The sequence below is a fragment of the Lytechinus variegatus genome, chromosome 3, assembly GCF_018143015.1.
Source record: "Lytechinus variegatus isolate NC3 chromosome 3, Lvar_3.0, whole genome shotgun sequence".
NCBI classification, from domain to species: domain Eukaryota; kingdom Metazoa; phylum Echinodermata; class Echinoidea; order Temnopleuroida; family Toxopneustidae; genus Lytechinus; species Lytechinus variegatus.
The window spans coordinates 45894043-45912378 of NC_054742.1; the positions used below are offsets into that span (position 1 = coordinate 45894043).

The window sequence follows — 18336 nt, forward strand, 5'->3', positions numbered from 1 at the left end:
CTACATCAAATCACCATTCTTGTCATGTTTTATTTGATTTGTGTTGGAACTTTCTTTGCTTTTTATACATAATAAACATTTTCATTCGACCTGAAAATAAATAGAGTACATTAGGCCAGAGGTCAACAGTCAACTATAAATGCAAGTTACTAATCCTATTAAAACCATATTAAAATGAAACATGAAAACAGGTATGAAAATGATGAGTAAATGTAGAAATAAATGAAAAATATGAGAACAAAAGAGGAAAATTATAAAAACATATCCATTACACCATGACCTCTTGTTTTTACCCGACAAAAGTACAAAGCAGACATTAAATAAACCCCCCAAAATAATACTGAACTTTTCATATATTTTATATAATTTTTATGTGAAAATTCAATTCAAGTTTTCAACTACAAAAAATAATCTAATGTATTAAAAAATCACCCCCCCCCCCCACTGATCATTTCAAAGTTCTGCATCTACTGCTAGCCCAGACAACCACTTCAATGCGCAAAAGAAAAAGGTGTGTATATGTGATCGGCAATCATAATTTGTCATCCTTGTACAATATGACAAATTGATGATGATCATTATTTGTATATCATCAATTCCAGGAGCAAATCCACACATCACAGAAGATGTCAATTGAGGAAAAATATGAATTGGTATTAAATTGCTGATATGCTGTCATTCTTGTCATATCTATAGGGCCGATATATAGAGATTATAGACTAACGGGAAAGTAATATAGTATGGTGATTTTTTATGTACAAACTAATGAATATAAAGTGTGAGCAATGGACAAAACATGGAAGAAAGGTTTTACTGTCACAGAAATATTGCTTGCATGCAAATAAGCAACAGACTAGGAAAAAGGCAATGGAAAATTACCCAGTACACCATGCAAAGGCCGCCAGTAATTATCTTTCCCAAGACAGTAGGATACAAGTCATGAGAATGTGTGCACAGTTCAAATAATAATGTGTTTAAATACCTTTTTAACATGAGACTCAACACACTACTCTCTGACTGAAAATTCACTTTTCAACTGGGTCTCAATGCCATTGGACAGTGGAAAGCATCCATGAGAAGAAAACAAATGGAAAAAGGGATGTTTTTCGCAGGTTGGCATGAAACACTAATAGTGTGTCAAAAATAAAAATGAGGAAAAAAGCCGCTATATCACGATAGCCTACATGCAACTCAATCTAGGATATCTTCACAAAAAATCCTTGTTTGCAGTACCTGTGCAAATCTGGGACATCTGCACAAAATCCATGTTTAGAGTGTCCTAGCAGCCTGCGTTGAATCCTTGTTTAGATTTTTTTTTTTCAGGACGATTCATGTGGATGCTGCCAACTCTTCAATGGTAGTGATAAAACACCACTCACCCCCCCCCCCCCCCCCCCCCCGTCTCATTAGATCAGTCCACATCAGCCAAAGTAAAAAATCATCCCATTATTTCTGATCCACAGTATAATTTGATCAGAACAAACTCAAGATTAGTTCTCATGAAGACTATTTCTGAGCCTTGAATATTTTTGGTGCCCTTTTAATTTGTGGTGTAATATCTTTTTTTTTAAATACCCTATAGCACAATGGCCTTGCCTTAAATAGCGTTCAATACTTTCTATCACATTTATACCAATTTCATGAGTTCTAAAATAAAGAAAAATCATGGACCAATATGACTGAAAGAAAGTATTAAACTCAAACCTAGTTGACTTTTGTCCCTGTCAGAGGGAAGCTAACTTTGACCACCTTCAGCAAGGTGCAGGGGTGGTTTGGTGCTTGGTTGTGGAGTTTATTATTATCCCTGGCTATGGGAAAGCTTGCTTCTCTCTAACAGGCCCAAAACTGGACTAGCTCAAACCCAGGAAAATGTTGCATTTTTTCAGAATATGTTAGATTAACACAAAGCAAGTGAAAAAAAAGAAGTGTCATTCCTTAGGCTTAGTGGAAGGAGGTAGTTAGATTATCTAGTCATCCTTAAAGCTGACTACTTTCATAATAAATGACAATAATTTAATATAAAAAGCATAAAATGTGTCAGCCATGCAAATCTTGTTATGCTAACCATTTTCCTTACTATAAAACACCAAAAGAGAACAATAATAGATACATGAATTTACTTGAGTGTAAGAAGAAATCAGAAATACAACAAACACATTTACAAATGGTAAAAGTTGAGTTCACAAAAATAAAAGCATAACAGAATACATGAAATGGTCACAGTTCAGAATAATTTCAAAGAGGGGAAAACCAGTAACAGAACTGTAATTATATCAATCAACCACACACCACCATGTATATTACATGTATGTAGATGGTGCACAGCTTGGGAGAAAGTTATTTCCAGAATATTACCCTATAATAACATCCATTTAATAGAGATAATTATATCAAAACAAGTGGAATGCCTCTGGCCGTCTCACCTGCATCACGCAGTTTAATATAGTAGCAGTGCTGACTTTGCATACTACTCTAACTCGCACAAGATGTTCAGTGATACATGGTTACTCTTATGTCCTCTTTTATGAACTAGACCAATAAACTTACAGAGATATGATGGTTATTCAACAAAAACCCCAACATGGCCAAAGTTCATTGACCTTACATGACCTTTGACCTTGATCATGTGACCTGAAACTGGAACAGGATGTTCAGTGATACTTGATTACTCTTATGTACAAGTTTCATGAATCAGATCCATAAACTTTCAAAGTTATGATGGTAATTCAACAGATACACCCAATTCGGCTAAAGTTCATTGACCTTTGACCTTGGACATGTGACCTGAAACAAGCACAGGATGTTCAGTGATACTTGGTTACTCTAATGTCCAAGTTTAACGAACTAGACCAATAAACTTTCAAAGTTATGATGGTAATTCAACAGATACCCGATTCGGCCAAAGTTCATTGACCCTAAATGACCTTTGACCTTAATCATGAGACCTGAAACTTGCACAAAATGTTCAGTGATGCTTGATTACTATTATGTCCAAGTTTCATGAATAAGATCCATAAACTTTAAAAGTTATGATGGGAATTCAACAGATATCCCCAATTCGGCCAAAGTTCATTGACCCTAAATGACCTTTGACCTTGATCATGTGACCTGAAACTTGCACAAAATGTTCAGTGATGCTTGATTACTATTATGTCCAAGTTTCATGAATCAGATCCATAAACTTTCAAAGTTATGATGGGAATTCAACAGATATCCCCAATTCGTCCAAAGTTCATTGACCCTAAATGACCTTTGACCTTGGTCATGTGACGTGAAACTTGCACAAAATGTTCAGTGATGCTTGATTACTATTATGTCCAAGTTTCATGAATCAGATCCATAAACTTTCAAAGTTATGATGGGAATTCAACAGATATCCCCAATTCGTCCAAAGTTCATTGACCCTAAATGACCTTTGACCTTGGTCATGTGACGTGAAACTCATGCAGGATGTTCATTGATACTTGATTAACCTTATGTCCAAGTTTCATGAACTAGGTCCATATATTTTCTAAGTTATGATGACATTCCAAAAACTTAACCTCAGGTTAAGATTTCGATGTTGATTCCTCCAACATGGTCTAAGTTCATTGACCCTAAATGACCTTTGACCTTGGTCATGTGACATGAAACTCTAATAGGATGTTCAGTAATACTTGATTAACCTTATGGCCAAGTTTTATTAACTAGGTCCATATACTTTCTAAGTTATGATGTCATTTCAAAAACTTAACCTCAGGTTAAGATTTGATGTTGACGCCGCCGCCGCCGTCGCCGTCGGAAAAGCGGCGCCTATAGTCTCACTTTGCTTCGCAGGTGAGACAAAAATATAAAAACCCAAGCAATGCACCATTCATTAACTACTAGGCTGCATTAATGTTTTGGAAAAGTATTCATGCAATTTTCATCAACACTGCCAATCTTTTTGCTTTTGCAGTTTACAGTGCAGACCGACAGTGTGAATTATATTTTAGGTCAAGATGGTCAACTGTTTGCATACGGAAGCCTTCCACCTTGTATCAGTTATGGTGCCACGACAGAACTGTTTCAAAATTGTCACATGAATTATGAAAGTAAACTAATTTTCCTTCTCTTTTGCATTGAATGGAATGGTTTACAATTTCAAATCTGAAGAGGTTAATAAAATAGAATAAAGGGGTATACAGATTAGTGAAAAAATGTATGTTGTCATGGAGACACATTCACCATATTTTCTATCCTGTCATCATAAATAGACTGTAGTTTTACTGTTATGAGTTAACGCAATTTTTTTTTTTAATACAACTGGTCAGCAAAAAAAAAGAAAAAAAAATGATGTGACTATCAAGTTTCACAGATATACTAGGTTGACTAACAAAATATTGGTGAAGAAAATTAATAGACAAATTTAATGACATATTTGAAATATAATTATGATTGATGACAAATGATTATGATTATGTAGATAGATGCATTCCACAATAGATAAGTAACCATTTTTAACCAAAGGTCAATAAAACTTTTCGCAAAAAAATATTGGCCTATGACAATAAAATTGAATACAGCAAGACAATATTAGGCTTTAAATAAATAATTTTCCTGAATATTGCAAAATATCAGACCAAGTTTATACAGACATGGAGATCCACATCATTCTGATTTGGAAATACTAAGCAGGATGCAGAATCTAGTGGAAATGGACAGTGCAGCATATGAAATGATACTATAATTACTAATCATGACAAATACAGCACATTATTACATCTATAGTAACAAAATTATAATGATAACAAAAAAATAACAATAATAATAAAAAATAATAATCAAGCATGTATTTATGTAAATATACAAGGGTTCTTAAGTCCTTGATGGTTTTCTTTGTTTTTACAAATGTCAATAATACATTGTACAATTTGAAATTGCCTCTTCTTTTCCTTGTTTTTTGTATCGTGGTTATCAATTGCTCAAGAAGAAAATACACTCTTGTAACATCTTTAAAAATTAGTCTTTGTTAATTCATGATTATTACACATGCACCCAGTATAAAGAGCCCCTGTAAAATCCATGTAGCTTTAGTATACTATGGCTGCATTTTGTTTAAAAAAAAATGTTTTGTCACATAACTCACTCACATGATAATTCACACAAGAACATGACACACTACATGGACCAATAAAATGGAAAACTCACACTCCCCTTTCAGACATTGTCACTAATCACAATGGATACTGCTATTAATCAACATTGGTGATAGATCACCAGTTAAAATCTATATCTCCATTCCCGATGACATGTTACTGATGACCGCCAGTCCATCACTGGTTATTTATGACTGGGTGCCATGGGAGGAGCTTATACCCCTTTCATAAACCTATCCTCCAATTAGCCGCCTAAGAGTAATGCAGATAATTCAATAAAAATTGCGTTCACAAACTCCGAAAATAAGCCGCTTTATTTTTACGAGCGCCCGTCCTCAAAAAGGCGGATAATCGTCATGACAACTGGACACGTCCCCTTCGATGCGGTTGTGTTGGAAAAGGGTGACCTTTTGACCGCACCATGGCAATTATCCGCATTATTTGGAAATGCGTTCATAAACTCAAAATCTTGTCCCGATGCTGCTATTATGCGGATAATAGCAGCATCAAAATAATGCGGATAACTCTTGTCCTCCTCCAATTTTACGACCAAATGATGCTGCTATTAGCCGCATAATTGGGTTTATGAAAGGGGTATTAGACCATAAACACCGAGCACTAGTATACATGGGCATTGTGATGCATCACATAATCCCAACATGGCTAATGAAGGGCGTAGAATGTGCTGCCTCTCACAAGTGAAGATAATGTGCAAATGACATTTTTATCACCACTGGTGATTGATAGCAATATCCATCACAAGGAGTGATAATGATTGAAAGTGCCCAGAGTCATTATATACCATTCACTCATTCCATCACAAACTGGGAGAAATTAATCTACATTTAGGTATATACAGACAAATAATCCCAAATGACTAGTAAAAGAGACTTTTTATCTTAAAAACAAAAAGTAACGAAAACAATGTCCCACAGAAAACATGCACTTAACTTTACTTCGAGTAACTTGGAGATCTACACATATGCAGATTTGGAAATAGCAAAATGGAATTATGCTTTGGAGGTCCAAATGACTGAATAATTACAAGCGACTTGTGTACGAGCCTAGATTTACATGGTTTTATTTTTGCCAGTTTGCAATGGTGCTATTTTCTTTAGCTACTTTGAAAGTTTGACATCATCGCCATACATTGTATATACTTTAAATCCTGGGAGAGATCAACTGAGTGAGGGCAAAAACCCTTCTCTTTAAATCTGCTAGAATATAGGCTCATACAGCATCACTTGGAATCATTGAACTTTTTTTTTTCCAATTTTCACAAGAATCACCCCTGTACAATTGCAAGTGTAGCACTTGAATACTATACAAGTTCACTAGCACTTTAGAAATACATGTACCTATCAAAACACTTGTCAGACATCAAATCAAATGTAAACCACAGATATGACACTTGTCCATGGAGAATAAAGTCAAAACACACTCAAACATACAAATACATATATTTAAATGATGTTGTTGGCAATATTGGAGTGTTATTTCACTAAGAAATTCATGTGAAAAAATATATATAAGGTGGATCGATAAATAGTGACCAACTGGAAAATGTTGACAACATGCAAGCTTTCAGGAGCTTCATCACATCTCATTCATCTCAATCAGCATTTAAATAAACAAAACAGCACCAGGCATCATAATACTACTCAGATTCCAAACTACATGAAACGTGTATATCAAGAATATCAATGATGCAAAATTTTGAAAGCAATAGGAAAAGTGGTTGGTAGAGTTTTTACCATGGTGGTAAATCCGTCACAATCTCGCTGTGAAGTAAAATAAAAGTGATACAAAGAGGAAAATAGTGAACTCAACTCGATACCTGTTGCAATAGAAATATACCTATAAGTAAAGGATGATGCACACACACACACAAAATAATGACTCACAGATAAAGAGTATTGAAACAAGCAAGTACCAATTGTATGAATATCATATTCCACGAGCTGTTAGTGTAATTATATGGTGATGGGTTAATTTATGTTAGTTTTGGAATTAACATGATGATCTACACAAGCCACTTTCGATCAACTTGGAATCCAAATATACATTGCCAATAAATGCAAGAGAGGCTTAACATAGAAATTTATAGAAATCTTACTGATCATACAAAAAAATTCATTCATGTACATAAAGTGAATGAATGAACAATAAAAGCTCGCATTTAACGTCCAAGCTTTAAAGAGAAACAGATGCTTTGGTTGTGATTGTAATAAATTCATAAACACATGTTTGTACATGTATGTTCAAGGTTTTTTTTCTTCAAATCATTGGGTTTGGAGAAATCATTTCATCTGTACAAATTGAGTACAAGATATACAGTCAGAGAATGTCTGACCAATCGCACTTGGCAATGTGCATCTTGAAAAGACGCCTGTTAAAAAGGATGGTATGTACATGAAAATGCTTAAAATTGAGTATAATCTCAGCAGACGCAATGGCAAAAATTTATGGCTGAAACAAATTTTCAAAAAAGAAAGGCTAAGTAATAAAAATCTATCACCTTTCGTTTACCCATCTGTGTACCCCACCAACATTTAGATATATGTCAAAGTGTCAAGTTTCTCTTTCCTACATATTATAGAAATGTAACAAATAAATCGTAAATTGCAATTCTATGTAGCACATAAATTACAATAATCTTTTCAAATTATTCCACATTTTGCAATGTTTACATTATATTTAAATTAGTCATTACTTTATACATGTTCCCCAAGATATTCACTACCACAGTGCCACTGCATGGGAATTTATCACTTTATGTCAACATTTACTTGTAGGAATTCTACAGCCATTGTATGTATCCAGCCCATTCAACAACAAAACCAAAAATAAAAATAAATGAAAAAGTGGTAAAGTAACTAACAAGGGTACATTGAAAGAACAGTAAATGTGACAAACATGCTCGAAAAGGCAAATGTGTGCAACAAGTCGGTGGTGAATGAGGCCTGATTTCATGATGGTAAAGGTTGTTTGGTTGGCATCTCCACAACATGTCCCCAGCAGTAGCTTCCAATAATGGTAACTGTAGAATAATTATAGGGGGTTTCAGCCGAGGGATGTTTTTATTTTCATGCAACATTCAAAGCATGCCAAGGAGCCCCAAAACTCAATCACAAACAAGAGACAGATCAGTTAGGACAGACTAAGTAGAATCTACTACAGTGTAAAGATTAAAAGCAGAAATGTGCCGATATGCTGTCCTAACATAATTATATGTGATTATACATGATTGGTAATTAGGAATATATTTCTATTGTTATGAAACACCAGTTACATATGTATAGATGGAAGTGAAAATCTTGGTAGTAGGTGCTTGCTATTAACAACCCAGCCTTAACTTGGAAATGGCATGCATACACATACATACTACCAGGCCCATGTTATCAAAACAGACGATACAATATGTATCTTTTTACTATAATTACATAATAAAAAAAATCAAAACAATGTCCGGTAATAAAAGAGAGAGAATATTTGTCTAATTTGAATTTTCAATACAGGAAAGCAGATTGCTCAATAAATTTTTGAATTGATCAAAATCTTCACTTCATAAAAAGCCAGCTTTGCGTATATGAGCCCTTATGTATATACTGAATACATTTGAGAATGGTGTTTGGATACCATTAACAAGTTATTACTAAAGGTAAAGAATTGTGTGTTATTTCCAGTACAAAATGTTCCCATGCTTGTGACATATTGAAACCACAAACACATGGGAATTGAGTGCAGAAAGAAAGGGTCCTTTTTTAATATCAAATGATACCACCCCCCCCCCCTTAAATCCCTGGTCAAAATGAAAATGTCAAGTTCATTAATACACACTCCATTTCTATAGCTTTATTCACACCTTTTCATATCTTCAGCGTATCTATGTGCATTGACATCTTTAAATATAAAAATGAGTACCCAAATCTTGAGCATGTTCTCTACCTTCTGTGTCATATGAGTTGCTTGGTTGATCCTTGACGGTTCCATAACACTTGCTCCGGCGACAATTGCTCCGCTTCAAATTCCGCACCTTAATGGAATGACCAACTTCAACCCTCGATTTAATACTAAACCTTATCCCAAACCTAACCCTACATCTACAAAAAACTGTACTGCAGCGCTAACACGACATCTTAACGAAATAAAGCCCGGAGCAACTGTCGCCAGAGCAAATGTTGTGCCATCTCCCTTACAGTTTGAGTGTTGGTTTACATATCCATTCGTAATTAACCAATACTTTGCATGACACCACCCTGATGGGTAAAACATCATCTACTGTACATAGTACTTTATTTATACTTAATTACCAACCCATAAAATGTATCAACTCAAAATCCAACCCCACCCAAAAAAAAAGGGGGGAACGCCTCTAGCAGTCTTGCCTGCATTACGCAATTCGATATAGCGGTAGTGCTGACTTTGAAAACAGCTATTGAACAATTATTCACAAAAAAAACATTAATATGATAATAATGACCCAAAATGACTTTTGACCATGATCATGTGATCTAAGATGTGTGCAAAACAATCACCTATACTTGATTACCCTTATGAACTAGATCCATAAACTTTTTAAGTTACGATGCCAAATCAACAAATAACCCCAACATGACCAAAGTTCATTGACCGTAAATAACCAAAGTTCACTGAACGTAAATGACCTTTGACCTTGGTCATGTGACCTCAAACTTGCACAGGATGTTCAGTGATACTTGATTACTCTTTATGTTTTTAAGTTTTATGACCTAGATCCATAAACTTTGAAAGTTATGATGGAAATTCAACAAATACCCCCAACATCGCCAAAGTTCTTGACCTTTAATGACCTTTAATCTTGGTCATGTGACCTGAAACTTGCACAGGATGTTCAATAATACTTGATTACTCAAATTTAGTTTTATGAACTAGCTCCATGAAAATTTTAAAGTTACAATGGAAATTCAACAAATACTCCAAATATGCCCAAAGTTCATTGACCCTAAATGACCTTTGACCTTGGTAATGTGACCTGAAATTCAGGAAGGATGTTCAGTAATACTTCATTATCCTGATGTGTAAGTTTCATGAACTAGGTCCAAATACTTTCTGAGTTATGACATTTCAAAAATTAACCTTAGAAAAAAAATTGATATTGATTCCCCCCAAATGGTCTAAGTTCATTGACCCTGATTACCTATATGACCTTTGACCTCAGTCATGTAACCTAAGACCAAGGCAGGATGTTCAGTAATATTTTATTACCCTTATGTTTAAGCATCATGAGAAAGGTCCATATATACTTTCTAAGTTATGTCATTTCAAAACCTTAACCTAAGGTTAAGATTTGATGTTGACGTCGCTGCTGTCATCAGTAAAGCAGCACCTATAGTATCGCTCTGCTTTGCAGGTGAGACAAAAAATTCATAATGAAAATTCTTAACACAATCCAAACTAAAAAAAAAATTCAGCAACCATCCACGCACCATAAATCTTTTAAAGTAATTCAACTAAATCAATGACCCAATCAACCACCCAACAAAATGAAAGAATAAATAAATCAAATTAGAATCAATAAATACATAATTTTTTGGGGAAAAGGGAGAAAATACATCCAAGCACCTTAACCTACATGTATTCCCTCCAACCCTTGAACCAACCCCACTGCTGAAACACTAGTAAACCAAATATTTTATACCAACTCGGCAAACTCATTATGACACATCAGGGGTGATCATTTGTGGAAATGAAATACTTCAATAATAAACGTAGTGCATTGAATTGCAAACTTTTTAGATAGAACAAATGAAAAAAAATCCTTACTTTCCCCTTTTCAACCAATTTTTTTTTCACAACTTCCATATTTTTTTCTATAAGTATTTTTAAAAATGAATCTTGATATGATTTAATGATTTAATTGCCTATAATTTTTTAACAATGTATTCTAATTATCGACATGCAATGCAAACAGAATGTATGAACTATCTGCTGGTGGTATGAAAAGGAGTTGCTCTAATGAACAATATTACATTTCGCTGCAAGTGACCTTTACACAATTTTTGGCCTTCCAACTCCCTCTCCTACCATTACTGAGTTTATACTGCAATTAGGTGAAAATGCAAAGCAATATAAAGCATGAACAAGCAGAAAGTGAAACAGAAATCAGTTGTGCATATATTGCTTATGTTCATGTAAATGTTTTTACATGCAAGATTCATCTCTTAAAGAGTGAAAATTAAAGGTCAAGTAGAACCCAACAAGTTGATAATAGGTAGAGAAATATCAAGCAAACAAAGCACTGGAAAATTAATTGAAATTGGATGTAAAATACGTACATGTTTAAGTTTCATTTGTTTTCACAAAACAGTTATGCACATCAAAAAATGTCACACACACTATTTCTTTTTAAATCTCATTATTTGAAATATCAATTTTCATAACTTTCATAGAAACTCTTGATAGTGGTTGATGTTCCACCAGATTTTATATTATTAGATGAAAAATGGTTTGCTTGAAATGTAGATCATTAAATTCAAACATATACAACTGTAGTTTGTTTCATTCTCAGCACATTCAAATGTTTGAAAATAAGTAAAATTAAATTATTTTACATTCAACTTGGATCATGACAATTTTTCGGTGCTATACCTGCTTGATTTTCTCTATTTATTTCATTCAACTTTTCAGTGTGATGTACTAGACCTTGAAAATATCAAACTGCCAGGTAGATGGACATAAACAAAACATGCACATACAGGTTTAACACAAACAAGTTAAGACAAACTCTTTCTAAGTGTTTTTTTTTATTTGGATTGAACACCCCTTTTGGATGTTTTTTTTTCCTTCTTAATTTGCTACTAATATAAATGCTCTCAAGTTCAACAAACAGACATACAATGGATTAAAGCACCAAAATGAACAGAATAAAACCTGAAAACAAATAGGTCTAAATAAAAAGATTCTTGTAACGAGTAGGTAAAGAGAAAGGACACTTACAAGCTGGCTTGATTTCATGTTGCTAAACATACTGATAGAAAAGAAAAGGATATAAAAACATTACCAAATGTATCTTGTGTTCATAGTAAAAGTTTGGGCTTTCATAACCTTATCAAAAACCATCAATCTGGGAACAGTATCCAGTAAAGTTGAAACTTAACGAAAGCTTACAATTTACCAAAAAATACTACATAATGAATCTTGAATTTTGCTAATATATTTCTGCGCAAAAAAAATAGTTCTATTCTTTTCTTCAAACTACTGAGCGAACTTCAGTTCATATCACTGATTTAATTTTATTGGGATGGGGATGAATACTATTTTTGTTTCCTTCAAAGGTTGGCTAGTAGCACATTTGACAGTTCCTAAACCAAGAACACAATACTGATATCCTCAACATGATTCTGAATAAACTGTGAACCAAAATTTATCAAGTTCTACAGTTTTGAGGTATATACTATTCTGTGTTAAAAATAATGTCATGCAAAGTATTATGTAAGATAATGCATGGACCTTACACAAAAAAAACTTAAATCATGCATTATTTTAGCATCTGTTAGTAAAATTACAATGAAAGTGAGAGTGAATACATAAAGGCGTACACTACAGAAAATTCAATGCTGATATTAGGGGGAAAAACACTATTTTACACAGATACGGCAATGAAAGCAGTTTGTGATATATGAAAACACTGATTACAGAATATAAAGTTGTTTGAACCATAATTGTCATACTTTGTAGAGTGTGCATTGGTCTTTGTGATAAATATGATGGACATCACCCTCACACATGTAAGTAGAAGATAATTATTGTTTGAAGTGATAAAGTCAAGAGTCTTATGTAGAGAAGTTAATTCAAGGAAATTTAATAAATATTGGAAATGCATTTGTAATTACTTTTCAATCAAATGGCAGTTGTTCCCTTCCAAAATAATTTGTTCAAATTTGTTTACCCTCAAGTAACAAAAAATAATAAACAAAAGAGATGGAATGATGGAATATAGAACTGAATGATTCATATCAAAGCAAAATAGAGAAAGAACTGGACAAGAGAGAGAGAGGGAGAGAGAAAGAAAAAAATATTGTATTTAGCAATTAGATAGCATTGGACAACTATTATTACATAATGGATTTAATCTGCTGTCATCTTCTAAGGGGCTAACAATAAAAAATGCTCCAAGAATATACCTTAGGAAAATACATAGATTACTGTTATATTTTTCTATGAAATCTGCCCGTGTTTTGATTTTATCCCATGAAGACAGGAGAAACAAAACAAGGATAAAGGAAACCATTAAAACAGTCCCAGAGCAGGAATAAAAATAAGAAAAATTTGAAATACGTTGAAAACTGAAAATATAAAAATCAACGAAGTTTTACAAACAGGAAGGTCACAATAATTCAACTAATGGGGAAAAAAATCCACAACTAGGCCCGTTGATAAAAGTAGTTCCTGTTCATTTATTTTGATTTTTTAAAGGCACATGCAACAATTATCTTGATAGGCCATTGCCATTTAGTACTTTTTTCAAAGATCAACGACTCTTTGAGAAGAATAAAAATACAGGACAACCAACTTATTATCATGTCATTGATGTACTTCACTGATACTGTGTACATTTCTGTGTACTGTGTACATGAGGAAGTTGCAGACCAATTTTCATGTACATGTATGCAGAACTGAATCTTTTTTTAAAGGTGGATCAAATTACTTCCTGAAGGGACTAAAGGCAACATTTCTAAAACCTTTGTCATGTTTTTCTCTATGTCTTTGTTTTATAACCATATCAGTTTACAAAGCACTTGAAAAAAAGCATATTAAGGTATGTGTGTTCATAATACTATGTCCATGGAATAAAAAAAGGTGATTAAATTGTCTTGATGCTAATGATTAAATGCAGCTACACAAAAGTAAAGGGATGCAATATGTGTAGTTAATAGCTGAGAGGTTGAAATGGTCAAAATATCACAAAAGGGGGACTTCACACCTTTAATCAAATTACAACTTTCTTCTCAATTTTCCTTTTTAAAATTATAACTGAGAAATTTACACATTATCATTAAAAAATATCCTTTTTTATATGTAAACAGAAAAATGGAAATTATCCAAACCATGTAAACTTAAAACCAAAACAGGAGTACATTAATCATGTTAAATGTTTGCAGATCTACGTAAAGAAAAGAAAGGCAAATATTTGATCCCTTGGGAGTTAATTGCTTATTAATTACACAACACTGATACACAGAAAAGACAGGGTAGCTAATTTTCAGAAAATAATAGATAGAAATGACACACAAGTGCAATGGGGTGGAATTGAATGAAAACATGTACAGAAATTGAATATGAAAGAAGATCTTTTGTATTCTCTACACGCAGTGTTTATAAAACAGAAATGACTTAATTAGATTTTAAAATATCATGCAACTAATAATTATTCTTTATCTATTTTTTTAATGTGCAATATCTAGATCAAATTTTCATGAAATTCACCTATAGATGGCTGTGATTTCGTACATAAACTGTACATATGCATTAATAAGACGGTCAACTATTCAATTACCAGCTAGGGGCCAATGAATGTGTTGAATTCTAAGTATTTCTCTGTACTTGTCAATGAATGAATGCACTGCATGATTGAAAGCACCACGTAAATTTGATTTTGCCCAAGGTGGAATATTTCATTTAACTTGAGATGAATCACATGTGAACTTGTACTTCACTTTGTTTTTACTATATAGCATGCTCAATAATACCATCTGACAGCATCAATGGAAACAAGTGAGAAGTTACTGAAACATATTAAAGGTCACACATTTTGAATGTGATAGGAAAGAAGACTCCTCAAATAAGATGTCATAACTAGTTAGCTTTGATATCTTGTGAACAGTGACATTTGCATGGTAAACAAGTCATATGTGCTTTCACATCCATCTCATAAGAAATACCTGGTATTTTCTCATTTGGAATTCTACCCTGATCAAAAGATACCACTTATTCAGCCAATATCAAAGTAATTCCCTGAAAGCATAAACAAATTGGTAGGAACCTTTTGAAATTGCAGTGTGAAAGCAATTTACAATATTGATGTATTAAAAGCAAGGCGAGAAGAATGCACATCTTTAGCTTTTCAGGCAGGTACGAATGCACATTATTATTGGATATTCCAAAGCCTGAACAAATACTTCTAATTTACAGGTACTTTTGTAATTGGATGGGTGTGAAGCACCATTTGCGTCAGCACGTCATCAGTTGCAGGTACATGAGCCATACATGATCATTATACCAAGGTAAAGCTTCATATGACAAATGCTTGTGTATTACACTTGAGTTTGAGGCCTTGGGGTTAATTGATAGACTAAGAGGCATTCGTGCATAAGTTCACATCTGTCATCATACAAGTTAGTACACAAACCATAGCAGAAACAACTTGCCTATACTGAATGAGTTCTTTTTTAAACATGCCGAAGCTACGGGATGCAAAACACACAACATTGAAACTCATTTTGCACATGCTAACACAGTTCGGTAGTGCTAAGATTATGTCAGTAAACCCCCAAAACCATATCACATGACCATCCCATAGTTCATAAAAATCTACATGTAGGCCTATATCTCTTTTTGGCATCTCAAGTTCTAAAAAACATCCACAGATCCAAATGTTCAATGAGAGAATTGAGTTTGAGTGACAACTTCACAAGCCCGTAGCCAGGGGGGTTCAGGGATTCAATCAAACCCCCTTAAATTTTCTTAAGCAAGAAAAAATGGGAAGAAATGGAAAAGAGAAAAACAAAGGGATTGAACTCCTTAATTGAAGACCCTGGCTACTGGCCTGCTCCATGGCAAAGAAAAAATATATATATAACTAGGGAGCAAGTCATGACACAAGATGAATGATTACCTCTCGTATCCATTAAAATGGAGCTCATTCCACCATCTGCAATTCAAAAATCAGTTCATTCCAGAACAAATAATCAGGAAGTAGTCATTTATGCAAGAAATAAACATGCCTTATTACAGATAATTGCTAGCTTTCATTGTGTAATTCAAAGAAAATGAATGAAATGCAGTATGGTTGGTCCAATGGTACTGCTAAGAACTACTTCATTTTGTTGCTGTTTTTAATGTAAAAAGGTGTAAATTCCAGAATACTGAACTATATAAAAGCAAATAAACCCATTAAATTGGTATTTTCCTCACCTTAATTTGTTTTCAAGCATTTAATTAATCATTAAATTTCAGACTAGACTTTAACCACATTTGACCAGCGGGTTAGAAAATAGACGGGCCTTTAATACATTCATAGGAAAATAAATGTACAACTTTGATTTTAAAAGCATCATAGATTTTACAATGTAGTTTCGACATAGGAAAAAGCCTTGTAGATAAAGGTGATTGATATAGCCGTACTGCTACTTTGTTACACTAATTTTGAGGATAATCTAAAATCTATAAGCAGGATGGCAGTATATAAATGTGATGTTTTAATTGTGCTGAATTTCTTTGTACCTGTGAAAATTAATTCTTGAGATTTCACAAGTGGGATCCATCACCTAATATGAAGGGAAGACTTCTGAAATCAAAAGAATACATAACTTGGAGCATAAATGGTCTGGAAAATAAGCTCTGCATGTGCTTGGTTAATAGCAATAAAGTTATGTACAATTTTTCAGATCTATGATTAGGCATGCAAGTTCCAAGAGTGCAAAGAAAATGTTAAATATACAAATGATACATACATGTACATGGAGGGGTCTACTTCTCGACAAATATGGTAACAAAAATAACCTGTCTGCTTGTATCCAATAGAGCCAGGTAGAAAAGGGTAAAGTTCTCTGGTTATTGGCAAGCACAAGGGTTCAGAATGATTAAATTACATTTGTCAAGAAATCAACAAATATATTTTGAGGTGAATGTTGGGTGACCTAAGAACTACATTTCAACATCCCCAGCGCCACTACCCCCAACCATGAATCTGTCCTGGCGGGTGTTTCATAAAGCTGTTCATGAGAAACAAATGACTTTACGACCGACTGGTGATCCCTTCTTGTGCTATGTGATATCCCTATGTATTTGAGTTATGACCTAAGAACACGTTCCAGTCGTGCGTAAAGTCGTTCATAACTTTACGAACAGCTTTATGAAACACCCATCTGGAGATGGAAACCTGGACCCTGTGGCATGAAGTTCTCTTAAAGTAATTTTGCCATTCAATAGTAAGTAGTACTTAACTACCAGGCCAACAACTAATTGCAATCAAGTATTTCATGGAAGTAACCACATGGATGGCAATATTACCATAATACTAACTTTTCTGGAACATGGCCCAGGCAAAATCTGTCTGTCATTTAAACCTGCCACAGTATATAATACAATGCAACCCTTTCTTTTCGGATCCCAATTGGGTTGTGTGGTGTGCACCAGGCTTTAGATAACAAGAGTTTGTGACTCAAATTCTTTAAAGGAAATGATGTGCTGATGGAATCCAAGCTTTCTATCTTTCATTATACCTAAAAGCATCCCACTGGTATATGGCAGCCATGTTTTTACACCGCCTCCAGAAAATTTTACTTTCTAGAACGACATCAAACTCTGATCAAGTTTGTCCTGGTAAAGTGAATGATTACAAGAAATTGAAAAGGGGCAACATGTTCCGTACAGGTACAGATTAATATAGTTGCAAAATTTGCAGTCTGTAAACATGTTTTTCTAGTAAACTATTTCGCTGTTCACAGACTGCGGTATAATATTTTCATTTTGTTCCACCTACGAGTTTGTTTCCTTTCCCCCGCATAATTTTGGGTACACAAAATAGGGCAGTTATAAATAAATATGTCCAATTAATTTTTCTTATTTATGTAAAATATATCCAATTAAGATATTAAGCATGGAAGTCATACTACAATATAATCCCAGATAACACCACCAATAAAATTAGAATGCAGTCTCAATCAAAGCATTATATTCGTGTTTTGGGGGGGCAATATTGTTTCTGTTAATGAACAGTGAAAGCAGAAAACATTGCAAAGGTTATTGTGTGAAGCTAAAGATTTATGAAGAGTTATAATCAAACAACCATGTAAGGACGAAACAAATGTATTGTAAATACTCCATATGAACCAGGCAAACAAAGCACTAGTGATACAGATACAAGAACAAAAAAAAATAAGAGGAAAGAATCAGAGAAGTTTCAGTTGAGTTTTGTGTATTGAATGTCCTTCCTATTAAAGCATGCTCAGTTTCA

The 18336-nt window shown here is 33.8% G+C and overlaps 1 protein-coding gene across 9 annotated transcripts in view; it reads right to left on the bottom strand.

Moving 5' to 3' along the window:
* The window catches only part of LOC121411164, a 50798-nt gene that overhangs the window by 13119 nt on the left and 19343 nt on the right, over window positions 1-18336 (bottom strand). For all 9 annotated transcript variants that reach the window (XM_041603717.1, XM_041603718.1, XM_041603715.1 and 6 more), the window contains 2 exons: window positions 16602-16665; window positions 15994-16029 (listed from right to left, as the gene is read on the bottom strand). In XM_041603717.1, coding sequence (XP_041459651.1) covers window positions 15994-16021 — 28 coding nt within the window. In that variant the 5' untranslated portion in view covers window positions 16022-16029; window positions 16602-16665. The remainder of the gene's footprint in view (window positions 1-15993; window positions 16030-16601; window positions 16666-18336) is intronic.